General features: G+C 40.7%; 1 protein-coding gene across 1 annotated transcript in view; it reads left to right on the forward strand.

Moving 5' to 3' along the window:
* snd1 (staphylococcal nuclease and tudor domain containing 1) overlaps positions 1 to 7,568 on the forward strand; it is a 174,947-nt gene extending 167,379 nt beyond the window's left edge. The window contains exons 23-24 of the mRNA XM_073480269.1: positions 3,814 to 3,858; positions 6,502 to 7,568. Coding sequence (XP_073336370.1) covers positions 3,814 to 3,858; positions 6,502 to 6,567 — 111 coding nt within the window. The 3' untranslated portion in view covers positions 6,568 to 7,568. The remainder of the gene's footprint in view (positions 1 to 3,813; positions 3,859 to 6,501) is intronic.
* Positions 7,569 to 14,205: the final 6,637 nt, after the last annotated feature.

Raw genomic sequence — 14,205 nt, forward strand, 5'->3', positions numbered from 1 at the left:
CCTCCTTAGCCCAACAGCATATTCTCTGCTTCTGCCAGTGTCCATGGCCACTGCTCACCAAACATGGCATCTGTCTGGCATATGGGAGCTCTGTAGGGTCATCCAGACGAGCACACGGTCACCCGCTGCCTTCTGCCACCCAAACTCCCTCCAAACATGGCATTTTCTTTTCCTCGTCCCCTTATTCATTATCGTCTTCTTGTTGTGTTTCATATTCAACTCCTCCTCCACATAATCAGCTTTAAACGCCATCCTTGTTGGCCTCTCTCCTTTGCTGGAACATAATTTCTTTTTTCTGACACTCCTGCATCACACATCATCCCTCTTTTTCCATCTTCTCCCCCCGTATTTAACATGGCACTTGTTTCCCAAGAAACATTCCTTTCCTTTGCCACTTGAAGTCGTCTCCAGATGAGTTTTGCCTCTGTTTTTGTCGCAAATGAGCCATTATGCCTCCCCACTGGAGCCAATAGAAAAACTGTGAAAGAGGGATCCGGGACAGGATACGTGGAGCTGTTCAGAATCCGTAGGCAGTCATCATCGGTGTTCAGCTGCACACTGATTGGCTGTTGTGTCACACCGAGCTGAAGTGAGCAGAACAGTGAAAGATGAGGGCGAGCCGGGAAAAGGCACCCTCCCGACCAGAGTACAAAGAGGCTCACCGTGATAGTTCCAATATGGCAGCGTATCATCTGTGCATATTGTGCTGTAGTGCTCTTGACTCGGTATCTTTCACAGAATGCTTTGCATTTGGATGGAGGCGCTCAGCTGTGTCGAGTTTGGCAAAAGTGAAGACTGGATATATTTTTTTATTTCCTTTTTAAAGTTGAGCTCAGGTTTATATATTCCTGCTTTGCCATTTTTCTCACAAATGTAATTTTCTGCTCAAATATTGCTAGGGCCACTTTGAAACCCCTCTTCCACATAATTTTAGTTTCCCTCTAGCTTTTTCCAAATGCAGCACTAGCAAAGACAGCTAAAACTGCTACAGGCATTGATAGCTCCCCTCCAAAGCCCAAATGGCATCACTAGCCTTTTGTGTCGGTGAAATATCGTCGGCTGGGTCCTCCATATGGTGACATCTGCCTGATGGGACCAAGATGCCATATCCCAACGCCTTCCAAAAAATCTCTCCTTTAGTTGGCTTTGATGGATGACTTGTGCAGCCACTGCACTTTCCCCCAGCCACACGCTCACACGTGCACCGCCTTAGACAGAGTGGCTGTACCATCCAGCTGCGGGTCTGTTATCTTGGCGGTGCCATGTGCAGCGGAGCTATCAAATCAACCTACGTGCACGAGCTAGCAAAGCAATTAAACTCCAGAGCCCCATCCACACTCGACAGTTTTAACATCTGGCATCCTTGTTCTGGTGTGTGTGTGTGTGTGTGTGTGTGTGTGCGTTTGTGTGCGTCTGAGTGTGAAAGCCAGCTCATCTGCTACTATAATAAGCTACAAAACATGGTGCACAATGAATCCATTACAAGAACACAATGACTCTTCTTCACTTTCTCCTCCTTTCAAGTTTGCCGTCTTTGTGTTTTGTCTTTAACTTGTTTTCTTTCTACCGCCATTGCGAACGTTTCCCTTTTTAAATCTGTTCCGCTAATCCAAATCCAGCGAAATCTACTCAACGATTGGCTACACAATACTTGCTTACAGAACTTTACTTCCACCTTGCGCAGACGGGATGTGAGAGGTGTGGGTGCGCAGGGTTAAACATGGTGGAGGTGAGATGGACTGTGTGTGTGTGTGTGTGTGTGTGTGTGTGTGTGTGTGTGTGTGTGTGTGTGTGTGTGTGTGTGTGTGTGTGTGTGTGTGTGTGTGTGTGTGTGTGTGTGTGTGTGTTTATGTGTGTGTCTGTGCCTCGTGCAGAGCTTGATCAGTCTGTTCTCACTCCAGCTCCACTCAGATGGGTCTGCCGGTTGAGTTTTCCAAGGTCCATACATCCACTTACGCTGTACCCATCTATCCAAACACTGCCTCTCACACTCTCTCTGCACCCCCTCCCCTCCCCTGCCCTATGACTCATCACTGGTTCATTCAATGAGGCTAAGTGGCTGTTCTAGCAGAAGCAGTCAATATGCTCAACTCTGCACGTTGGCTTCCTCCTCTCTCCTCGTCCAACTCTTTTATATCCTCTCTATACGTCCATATTGCGTACGTCCAGTTGTTTGCGTCAAGCAGATCAAACAACTGCATGTATACCACGCATCACATTTTTAGACATGTGATAGGTGTGTACAGAGGCAGCATAGTGTGACTAAGATGATAAACTCCTGCGTTTAGCACTGGCTTAGTTTATTAATAGTTTCTTTATCAGAAACATGAAGAGAAACTTTTGCTTTTAATCTTATTTGAAATAAAAACCACATTACATGAGACGGTGTGTGTGGGTTTTTACTTTTGTTCTTGATCAACATAAGGAAATATTAGATATATGAATATATTGTCACACAGTAAGTACATTATACAATTATAGTTCATGCTAGATATTTTAATAGACTGCTTATAGATGGACTGAGAGACACATAATGAATTAAAAAAAGGAAGTAAAAAAGATCTCTGATACTTCATATTGTAATGCCTTTTGTCTATAGTTATGCTTTTCAATTTTTTCCTTTCCTTCAGTGTGTTTTATATGTTCTTGTGTATATAAAAAATTAGGTTTCAAAAGGTCAGAGTCCAACCCTTGAAATGACAGAAAAATAAACCTCAACCATCTTGCCGAACGAGTAATTGTTCTCACCGGTACATCTCAGATGTGAGGATTTGCTGCTCGTCTGTTTCATACAATCGTGAATTGATCACGTTTGAGTCTTGCGGTGTCAAGGTAGTTAAAGGTGTCACCTCGGGCTGTGGTAAATCGAAAGAGGCAATTTTTTTATTAACTTCGGGCAGATTAATTGATAAATCGAGAAAGCAATCTGTGTTAATCAATTATGAAAGTTTCGTTAGCCGCAGCCCTTCACCCGACCATGTAAGGCTATGGCTGTAGAAGTCCAAAGGTGATTTACATTTAGAAAGGATGCAGTTTATAAAATCAGCTTTTCATTTGTAAGAAAAATGTGCATTTTTGTCCTTTCACAAGTTATATTAGGATAGTATTGGCAACCATCTATACCATACATTAAAAAATAGCACTTTTCTATGTAAGGCCCTTTGACAAACTGTTTAACATGCCTGTTTACCATGGCTCTAATTTTTCTCCATCAACACAGGTGGAAGTTGGGGCTCATTCCCTTTTAGCTAGTAGCTCCCTTAAGGCGTCCTGTGAATGCACTTGATTATAAATTGCTGCTACAAACCAGCGAGGTGTTGGCCTGGGGCTAGCAGACACGAGGGGGTATGAGAGCCTCTCATCTGGAGTGGCTTTGCTAGTGTGAGCTGTAGCATGAAGCGCGAAGTGATGCCCTGCACACGGCGGATAAAGCATTGACCCCAAACGGCGAACCATAATGTGGCGCACCGCACTCCGTATGCTTCCTTCACATGTTTTCGCGTTCCACATCCCCTGCAGTGACATAAGCACTATGCGTCCATGTGTGTTATCTTGATCCTGTTGATCTTCAGAGAACACCATGTTCCTCAGAATCTAGTGTTGCTGCGAGGGTGAGCAAGTGCCCTTCTGAAAAAAGTGAACTTTGTCCATAAAAAAAAAAAAAAACTTGTGAATTTCCATGTAAGCAGGTAAAAGAAATGTCTGGAGGGGCAGAGGAGGTTGAAAGGATGCATTGATTCACCTTAATCCTCTAAAATCCCATGTGTGACGCAGTGATGTGATATGCTAATGGCTCTTCTCTTTCTGCCCTAGGTGACAGAGTACCTGAACAGTCAAGAATCTGCCAAGAGTGCCAGGGTAAGTCATCCAGACCCGGCAGTCCCGACTTCATTGTCTTTCCCTCTCTTTTCATCAGCTTCTCTCTCGCCTCCTCCTCTTTATAATTTAGGTCTGTCTGCCTCTCACTGAGAAATCTAATATTGCCAAAACAAGAATACATTACAACACTAATTACTTTTCGACACCAACTACCAGGGAGAAAGTGTCTTTTCTCTTTGCGGCTTTCCTCTCTTTCTCCCTCTCTCTCAAGATGCGACACATTACATTGGCAGTCACCATTGTCCCATATGGATTGCTGCCCACAGTCTGTGCAGGTCCATACTGTGAAAATGGGGGGTGGGGATGTGTGCAAAAGTGTACAGTGGGGATAGAAAGAGAGAAGGGAGAAAATGGAGAGTGAATAGAAGGCAGCATATAACACACAGGGTGCCTGCTTTTTTTTCTTTTACAATAAGTCCAGTCACAGGGATCCAACACAACACTGTCCAGTGAAAATGACTTTATTCAAGCCCAGAAAACCATCTTGCCAGAGCGAAACTGGCAGCAAATAATGGAATTTAAAACCAAACACATGAAAGAATCTAATAATGTGGGTCATTAAGAATTTAGTCATTTTCATTATACAAAAGCGGGGCTATGTTTAAAGGCTACATTTTTCTTATTGTCAACAAATCCCATGAAAAAACTAAACAAACAATGAATTGATCCCACTGTGTTGTCGAAGCCTGATGTAGCTTATTCCTCTGTTTCATTTAGCTCCATTATTGTCCAAAAGCTATTACAAAACATCAATGAGTCGACGAATTAAGAAATCAACAAGTGTGTCAATCACAAATACTCATTAGTCGCTGGAAATAGTCCCCAATGAGTGCTGTATTTACTCCTGTTTGACTGGCGTTTCCTATAGACTACAACGTCCAGCTCTCTCTGGAAATCATTTGGCTTTTTATAAGGTGGAATATGTAAGAATTTTAGTTTAAAACATTAAAAAATGAACTGCATTTATCAACACAATATGAAGAAGTAACACTTGACATTATGTTGAAGACATCTATGTATTGTGCTGCAGAGATATCTACTGGAATTAGCACGCTAGCCAGTTTGTGGTGGCTATTTCTTACATATTGCGCCTTTTAAATAAAACTACATCTTTGTCACCTGTTTTTAAAGAGACAGGGGCTAACATTTTGGTGTTTTTGGTTGTTTCATGGGATATTTAGACAACAATAAAAATATAAAATATCAGCAGGTATTTGCTCCCACAAAATAGAGGTCATTGTTGAATAGCCTGAGCTAAAGTGTCTAAACTTTGCTTTATGGTCAATCTTTGCACCATATCTGTCACTGAAAATAGTCTTCAACAAATACTGTATTTACTCCTAAAACTACAGCTTTGTTATCTGGTCCTAAAGATCTACATCATCAAGGGAACCAATGGGCTTGGGGCTTAGTGCCACAGATAGGCCCAGGAAAGCAGAAATGATTGAGACTGGGAATAAGAAATGGGTGTTTTTGGTCTTTTCATGAGATATTCCGACAATAACAAAAACATAGAACTATCACCAGCCTTATCCTTCAAGAAAAAAACAATAGATGTCACTGTCTAATAGCCTGAGCTTAAGTGTCAAAACCTTGTTTGCTGGATCTCTTTTGTTTTTGTCTTCAGACTTTGACAGGAAAGTTTTTGTTCATATCTAAGCCTTCTTTCACAAGAACCCTGCCAAGCCTGCGCGCACACTCCAAACAATCAGATCCTATTTTGTTTTTGCTCATGTAAATGTCAAGCACGATGGCTCAAAATCCTAGCGGAAGCCGTCCCTCCTGTGCTCTTGTGGTTTACCCCGTAGTTACACAGCACGCTCAGACAACGAGCCAGTCGGAGGTGGTATTGACTCAACAATCATAATTGGAGTTACAACCATGTTTTCAGGGTGTCGGGAAGGGGGAGAGGGAAAAAAAAGGCAGGGAAGCGGGAGACGGGAAATGGCAACACGTACAAATGGCTTGATTCATTCATTCATCCTAATAACTACTGCTAATTAGCACAGTCGCTAATTAGGTATGAATCACAGCATTAACAGCTGAGCGCGCATGCTTGCGAGAGCCAAAAAAGAAACATCCCACACAAGACCCTCTTACATACACAAAGACACACACACAAACACCCCTCAGACTGCATCACATTTAAATAACCAATTGCCATACTGGATGCTGATCCAAACTACACACACACTTTGCCAACAGCATTGTAATAAAGGCGGCATTTAGCTGGGTAACGCATGTGATGGTTTATGAGGCGACGCGGGAATGTGAATGTAATGGAATAGGAGAAGTAATAGACTGGGTGGTATTTGAGGCATTGTAGGGCCTCCAGCTTGGATGGGCAAGCACAAAGAGTTGGATTAAATGGTGATGATGATGATGATGATACAGTCGCCTTCACACCAGGCTGTAAAAGCAGTGATCTCTCTCTCTCTCTCTCCACACTGCATGATGACTTTCTGTCTCCCTCCCACACTCTCCCTTTTCTCTTGACCATTTAACATGTAATGCGCTAGAGAGGTTATTGTAGCCCCATTCAAAGGGATGGGGAACATAGCCGCATTTTACGGTTATTTGTTTCATTATGGTCAATAAAATCTGTCTCTGTCTTTCCATCAGCTCAACATTTGGCGCTACGGAGACTTCCGTGCAGACGATGCCGATGAGTTTGGTTACAGGCGCTAAAAATGGAAAAGAAAAAGAAGAAGAAGAAGAAGAAAAACACAAACCGACCATCCAATCAACACCATTCCAAAGACCGACATGGACGGCGAGTGACGCTATTGGACAGAACATAAAGTTAATAAAGAAAACTAAACGACAAGCATTGACTCACTTTCCTTTATATTTGACATTTCATCCCTCCGGTCCTGACTTTTCTTCTGCTTAAACCTTTTTTTTTTTTCCCTCAAGCTCGCCCCTGTAGCTCCAAATAGAGCATGCTAGCAGTGCTAAAAATAAGAAAAAAAAATAATCATTCGAGAATCACTTTTTTATTCATCCTTTTTTTTTTTCCTAATGGGCCACTGCCAGCTCAAGCAGCCTGCACTATTGCCAATCTGTGTTATTTGCCATGTTAACTTTTCAGCAGACTTCCTGTGTGAATGATAATAATTATAATACTTAATGCGTACGTGTTTCAGCCAATCATTTCCTATGCTCTCTGATGCTATAGCCCAATCCCTGCTTTTCCTCTGTACAGGAAGGGACTGGTTGTTTCGGGGGAGACGCTTGATTTTTTTTTTTTTTTGCAAAAAAAATGCTTCCCTAATAGATTTCATGTAAATGTGAGGATATGTTGAAAAGTGTAAATGGATTTATTTTAGCGAAATACTGTAGGTGGAGCCACACAGACAAAAAAAAAGGATGAGTTTATTTTTGTCTTTCGATGTATATCTGTGTGATGATGACATTTGCAGATGTTTTTGTGGGGAGTGTTTTGTCGTTTATTCACTATGTCACACTTTTATGACCAGTAAACATCGATGCCATCGTGGCATTTTATCATCTCTCTATCTCCTTCTGTAAAGTTTACATTCTTAAAATGGTTAGGATCCTGTCTCGGGCAGACTCTTCTCTTTCTGTCTCTGTATGCCATAGCAGAAACAGTGTTTTGAATTTGTTTCCACATAATGGACCTTTGCATTCTATTAAAAATCTGCTGAATAAAAATAAGCAAACTACAAGTGTTTTGTCGTCATTATTTGCTTGGAAAAACTGTGGAATATTGTGTGTTTCTTACTTGTTAATTATACAGTTGTGGGTACAAGGATCAAAATTCAAGTTTGATTGTAATAAAGCAGTTGTGCTAAAGTAGGAGAGTACTTCTTCACAGATAAAAGGTTTTGTTTTACCTGTAAAACAAAACACTCTGACGAAGGCCTTTGACTAAAAGCTTGGCTTGGTTTTTTCAAAGAATCTGAAATTAGAAGCCTGCGTCAGTTTTGAACTAGTTTAACCTTTGAAATTTATCACGAGTTCGCAGTAGTTCTAATTATCTACTTCTACCAAACAATAGCGTATAATAGACTACTTTCACTTTTCACTTCCAATTTAGAGGGTTAACGTTGCGCAGAAGGGCAACTGCTGAATTTACATGAGGTGATGATTTCAGGGGGGGCTTGCTTTTGAAGAGTGCATGTCTGAAATGTGTTTGTGTGATCTCGGTGCCAGGAAACAAAATAAAACATGACTCTCCGGGAATGAGATCAACCAAAGGTGATGTTTAAAAGAAGCGCAAACTTGTTTACATGGAATGAAGTCCTTTATCTTCTAGTTTGTCTTTGGATCTCATGCAAATACTTGCCAAGGCTCCATATTCCCTAAGTTGATTTAAATATGCAAAGGAAAACATCACTGACAGCTTGTGAGCTATATGTACTTCATGATCATTGTTTTTAAGGGAGAGGAGTTAAAGTGTGGATGTTACATTGCGCTTCTTTGCTGGAAGTCAGCTCAATTTTATGAGCATGTACAGTAACATTACTTTAGTGGGTTTGCTCATTATAGCTTCACATTAAAAGTGTAGTGAGGTATTCCTTGTGATTTTTGTTCAGCGTGCATTTAAATATACCGCAGCACGGGTTTTGATTTGTTTTCTGGGTCATAGTCTTTCACAATCTTTGCAGTCATATCCACTATGGTATGGTGGAAAACTCAGGGCTGTAATGAAGTGCTCATAAACATTTAATATCGCCTGCCATATAAATAAATGCTCCATTCCACATTAAATGACTGTTAAAAACATAGAGCAGCCGTGCTTTGCCAAATCTGACATAAAGCACATCGCTGCCTCCTCGTTATCGTCACTTATATAGTTTAAAGCTTGCTTCATGAAACCGTACACGCTTGGTTGAACCCAGGGAGGATAGGGCTGTGAAAGGATACAACAACACCGTCTCATACTGCAGTATTCATAAGTGTCTTACATCATCAAGGTCACCTTGAAGAAACTGACTCTTGCATATGCATACATTGAATTTACCAGCATAGAAAGGAAACTGGCAGATTCTGAGACTCAAGTTATTTTTGACATGAATGAGGCCGATGCTTCATTTACATTGGAGACATATACATATGGCAGATGTTTTAAACCACAGTGGATATCTATCAGTTCAAAAGTATGTTGAATGACAGCTCATTGTGAGAGGCAGCCGCAGTGACTGTCTCCAAAAATAGATCTCTAAAAGTCAGTTTACACACCATACTAGAGTCACTGCCTGGCAATTAGACATCGTAATTTTTCCCATGATGGAAGATTCCGAGAAGGGTTAACAAGTTAGCTATACATATCATAACAAATCACCATATTATGTACCATATGGACAAACATCAGCTGCTATCGTAGCACAACAAAGGCGCTCATTGTTTGCAAAATACAGCACAGCCGGGACAGTCCTTCATTTAACTGAAAGAAAGTAATGTTAGAAGAATTTTTTAAAGTTTTTTAAAAAATATATTTTTCAAAATAATTTTTAAAAAGGAAGAAAAGGGGTCTTTGTGGAAATATTATAAAAATTCTTAAGAAAACTTGAGAAGAGTGGTGTTGGTTTGAGCGTGTGATTGACAGGCTGAGCACCAGCAAGGGACTGAAAGACACACCAGTACCAAAATCTGTGGCTTAGGCATGTTTGAAGTATTTTGCTTTGTGGTCCAGCAGAAGACAATCTTAAACACACATTATGTAATTTCTGCTGCTAGGGTCTCTATCAAAACAAATAAAAAAAAAATGCAGAGTATTGTGCGGGACAGGCCAGGTGGAGTAGGGGGCATAGCACACAATTTACCCTGTAGATTGCAAAATTCCCAAAAAAGTAAAGGCTGTTCGCCGACTCGGTCACATTTAACCGAAAGAAAGTAATTTTAGAGGACTTTCAAAAGTTTTTTTATTTCTAAAAAGGAAGAAAAAGGGTCTTTGGGGAAATAACTTAAAAGTTCTTGAGAAAACTTAACAAGAGTGGTGTTGGTTTGAGCGTGTGATTGACAGGCTGAGCACCAGCAAGGGACTAAAAGACACATTAGTACCAAAATCTGTGGCTTAGGCCATTTGAAGTACTTTGCTTTGTGGTCTAGCAGAAGACAATCTTAAACACACATTATGCAAGTTCTGCTGCTAGGGACTCAAAAAAATCTAAATAAATATTAAGTATTGCGTAAGTATTGCGACTGTAGATGACAAAATTACCAAAAAAGATGAGGCTGATCGCCGACTTGGTAAAAAGCCACAAATCGGAGGACTTTCTTTACTTTGTGAAAGCCATTGGTTTTGTTTTGGGGAATATATTTTTTAGGACAGTTGCAGAACTGGAGACACACAACTAAACAGACTAGACATACAGTAAGGGTAAGACTCTGAAGACCAACAGATGGAGGTAAACATTGATCACTCCCAGAGTTCCTGTGTCGATGCCTCAATGGACCTGCACGGATTAGTTCAAACGAACTGTGTTAGTTCGAACTTGATTTTTGTGAAAAATTGTAGCAGACTATCTGGCAGTCCTTGTCATTGCCTGCCGACAAACTGCTTTGTACAAAAACAGTTTAAAATGAAAGGGATTGGATTTAATTTTTTTCCGCTGGCTAAAGAAATGTAACCCAATTGCTTTCTGGCGGGTCAATACAACGAGAGGAGGCGTAAGCAGAAAAAAAACAAAGAAAAACAAAAAACAAATTAAATTCTCTTTCTCTGTTTTGCTGCTGATTTTCAACCAAATGACAGCACAAGATGTGTGATTTAAAGAGTATGTAGCTGAAAAATTTGCAAAAAAACAAAAAAAACCTGCAAAGGGTAAAAGGAGAGCCTGGTTTGTTTTCCCTCTTGCAATTAAACACTGAAGGTGACCAGAGGTTGTTATTGCAAACTGCACTGAAAGAGTGGGAGCAACATGAAAATGTACCTACTTAAATTCAAATTGTGATTTTTAAAAAACAGCTTCAACCTCGAGGACATGTTTTTCAATTACAAGTGGCAGGAGTACTTTTATTTTTTCATGACTTTCTCCGTGGTTGATAGATGACACAAGGTTTTGCATGACCCCAGTCAGAACCACGGGCGTAAATTAATATTCATGACTGAGCTTTGTATCCTATCTGGTATAAAACTCATACGAAGGTGTTACAAAAGCAGGTGTCATTGAGTGATTCTATGTGTGGAATTTAAAGTAAGACAAAAAAAAATAAAGAAACTTTTGCAAACATCCCTCCTCACATGGATGCCAATCTTAATTCCAGGTGCCACGCAGCAGTCAGGAGCCACCAAATCAAAGATGGCCCGGGCAATTTATCACCGATGTTCATGTCCAATTACCAGAGCTTTGGATGAGAAATATGCTCTAAAGGCAATTAAGAATCCTGTCTGTCCTGTCACTTGACTCATGGACTTGGTGAGACGACTTTGTCTTATAGATCCATGTCCTTTCTCTGTCTTTTTTTGTCACAAACGATCCATCGTCTCTGCGCCCTCCTCCCGTCCCTCGCTCTCATTGCTTTTCCTCTCCGAGCTGATGAGATAGCGACTGGGCCTACTTACTAAAGACAAAAAAAAAAAGAGAAGGGAGGGAGGGAAAAGAAAGTGATGGTGGGTGATATGAAAAGTGGTTGTCTGTTTGACTTGTAAGCGCAGCCTTCTGGTTTCATCTCCTCTCTGTTTGTAAAGCTGTCAGAGTTGAAACAACGCCCAGCAGACGTAACGTGCAGATTACAGCAGAGCGCCGTTGTCAGCAAATTGTTTGCTTGGAAATGTCGATTATTCGGCGCCTTCCGCAGCATCGCAGGCAGCCGAATCAAAACTGTGTCAACAACAATTAAACCGTGAAATGTTGCCTTGTTGTGAGGGATTTGTAAGAGAAAAGCACCCATCACCGAGGTCCTTTTTTTCAATTAGGAAAGTGCTGTTCGACTGTGATCTATCCACGTGTTTACATGTGTTAGCAGCGTGGCTACGAGACTGCCAGAAAAGAGAAAAAAAAAAATCAATGATGTGTAGGGAACAAAAGGAAATATCTTTTTTTTTTAACCCAAGGCGTGTATCACTTCTGAAGAGGTTTGAGGAGGAAATGAAACCCGTCTCAATAATTCATAAACCCGAGAAGAAAGAAAACCCTTTTAAACATATTTGAGAGCTGATGCAAACGTAGGACTGATTTCAGTGGCTTGGTTTGTGTGTACAAAGTTTATCAGTGAACGCACCGCTGGTCACAGATCAGAATTGTCAAATTGCTGTTTACTGTTCTCTCTGCTTTGAGTCTCTCTTGGATTTTATTGTATTTTTTAAAGATAAGAAGTAACCACAGTTACATGGGCAAAGGAAGCATGTCATTTCCTCTGTTCTGGTTCCTTTAAACAGGGGGATAAAAAGATGGGTACATTTTCATCCAGACACATATATGAAGATATTAAAAAGGTGTTGTACTGTTTTTTGGCCAAAAGTTCATAGTTCATTTGTTCCTTCTTCATTCGTTCCTTTCTTTCTCACGTTTGCCATCTTACTCTCCTCCTTACTGTCATGTTTCCCTTCTTCCTACCTAGTTTCCTCTCTTTGTTCAAGGCGTTTTGTGGTGGCAGTATGCGACCCACCTCAACTCTGCTGCCTGTCTGTGCAAGCTATGTGTCAATCTGCCTGGGTGCAAGGTAGCAGTGAAAAGGCAGTTTTAAATTTAATTGATTTGGGAATTTTCCCAATAAGAAAGTAATATGGATTTGATGAGCACTGACAGCACCAGAGACATACAGTATAATGGCTCCGATGTCCGTGCAAACTTCTATAAAATACTTCATGGATCACTCCAAAGCCGGATAATCTTTGAAATGTTTACAGGCTGGTATTTAATTAACTCTTATTTTAACAGGCTGAGGTCAGTGGGATAAAATATGCACTTTTGGCAGACAAAGTTAATTTATTCCATTTATAATGTCAATCAGCTCTTCTGAATTGTTAATTTATTGTTCATGCCACTTAATTCCCCTCAAAAAAACACTGCATTGCTCCCCTGTCTTCCCTTATCTCTCGGTAACACCCGCTCACGTCCTGCCCTCCGTCCTCAGGTGGTGTAGTTTGTGTCCAAAACGTACCTGCTTCAGCCCCGACAGGATCCAAACCACTGTCGCACTGTCGCCAACACACACATCCCGTCAGCTCTTACTTTATTATTATTTCCAATTATAATTGTAGGGATGGAATCCTGTCCGGAAGGGATTCTCCTGTCAGTCATCCAGACAAGTCTGGCGCTCTGTAAAACCTGAATGACATGAACATCATGTGCTGTTGAATTGGAGGAGAGCAAACTTGCAGTTATTGGGAGGTAGAAGCTGTGTTATTCTGTTGATTTACAGTGGAAATATATCTGAATATATTTTTAAAAAACTAAACTAAACTGAATAAAAAATCATCTTTGAAAACAAGAATTGTTTATCTTTATATCGTATGCTACTTTTTCTGAAAAGTTAGTAGAAAAGAAATCAACATATGTCTCCGTTTCATATTAACTTTGAATGATTAAATATTTCACGGAGCGGATGCAGATGCTTTTTTCCGAAAATGACATTGTTATGCTCTGTTTGTTCCTGGAGCTTTTTTTCACCACCACCCACAATCAGGTTAATATCTTTCCAGCTGTGAGCAGCTCCTCAATTTCCTTTTTGGAATCACATTGTGGGAGAATAGTGGCAATCAACAGCGCACTCAAAAAATCAAAAGTTTTTTAAAATGCACGCTGACTGTGACTCGAAAACCTGCTTGGATTTAGTACGTGGTGAGAATTTTGGACGCGGATAGTTTCTCTCCAGAGGCTGATTTACTGTTACTGCTGCTTGACTTGTGGCCCTATGAAGCAGCATTATGTAACATTATGTTTCTGCAAGGGACATTAGCAAACCCTAGGTAACCTTTTTCGGTCTTGGGATACAGTAACAGATATGCTTGCACAATCCCACTGAAAAGTAAAAAAAGATGCAGCAGCTTGGACAAACCATGAAAACAGGAAGGCCAACATGCTGCCGTGTATAAAGACATTAGGCTGAGAGTTAAGCAAACGCAATATTGTCATGGGATATTTACACAGCCGGGTACCAGTAGGAGTAAATAGTCTTCAACCATTTCTTAGCTGTTAGACTCGGAGCTCAACCCAGGCGGTTAAAAGTATTTCAACACAATTTTCAGAGTAAATGTCAGCTCAGTACATTCCTGCAAAACCACAGATAAGTTCAAACTTATCAGTTGGTTTTGGTTGCCACAAAAATGTCCAGAAATGTCCCCAGGTCTCCTTAAAAAACACCCTGTTTAGTCGCCAGAAAAACAACTGGACATGGTCCGACTTCCCCCGAAAA

This window comes from Pagrus major, chromosome 14 (genome assembly GCF_040436345.1).
Source record: "Pagrus major chromosome 14, Pma_NU_1.0".
Lineage (NCBI taxonomy): Eukaryota > Metazoa > Chordata > Actinopteri > Spariformes > Sparidae > Pagrus > Pagrus major.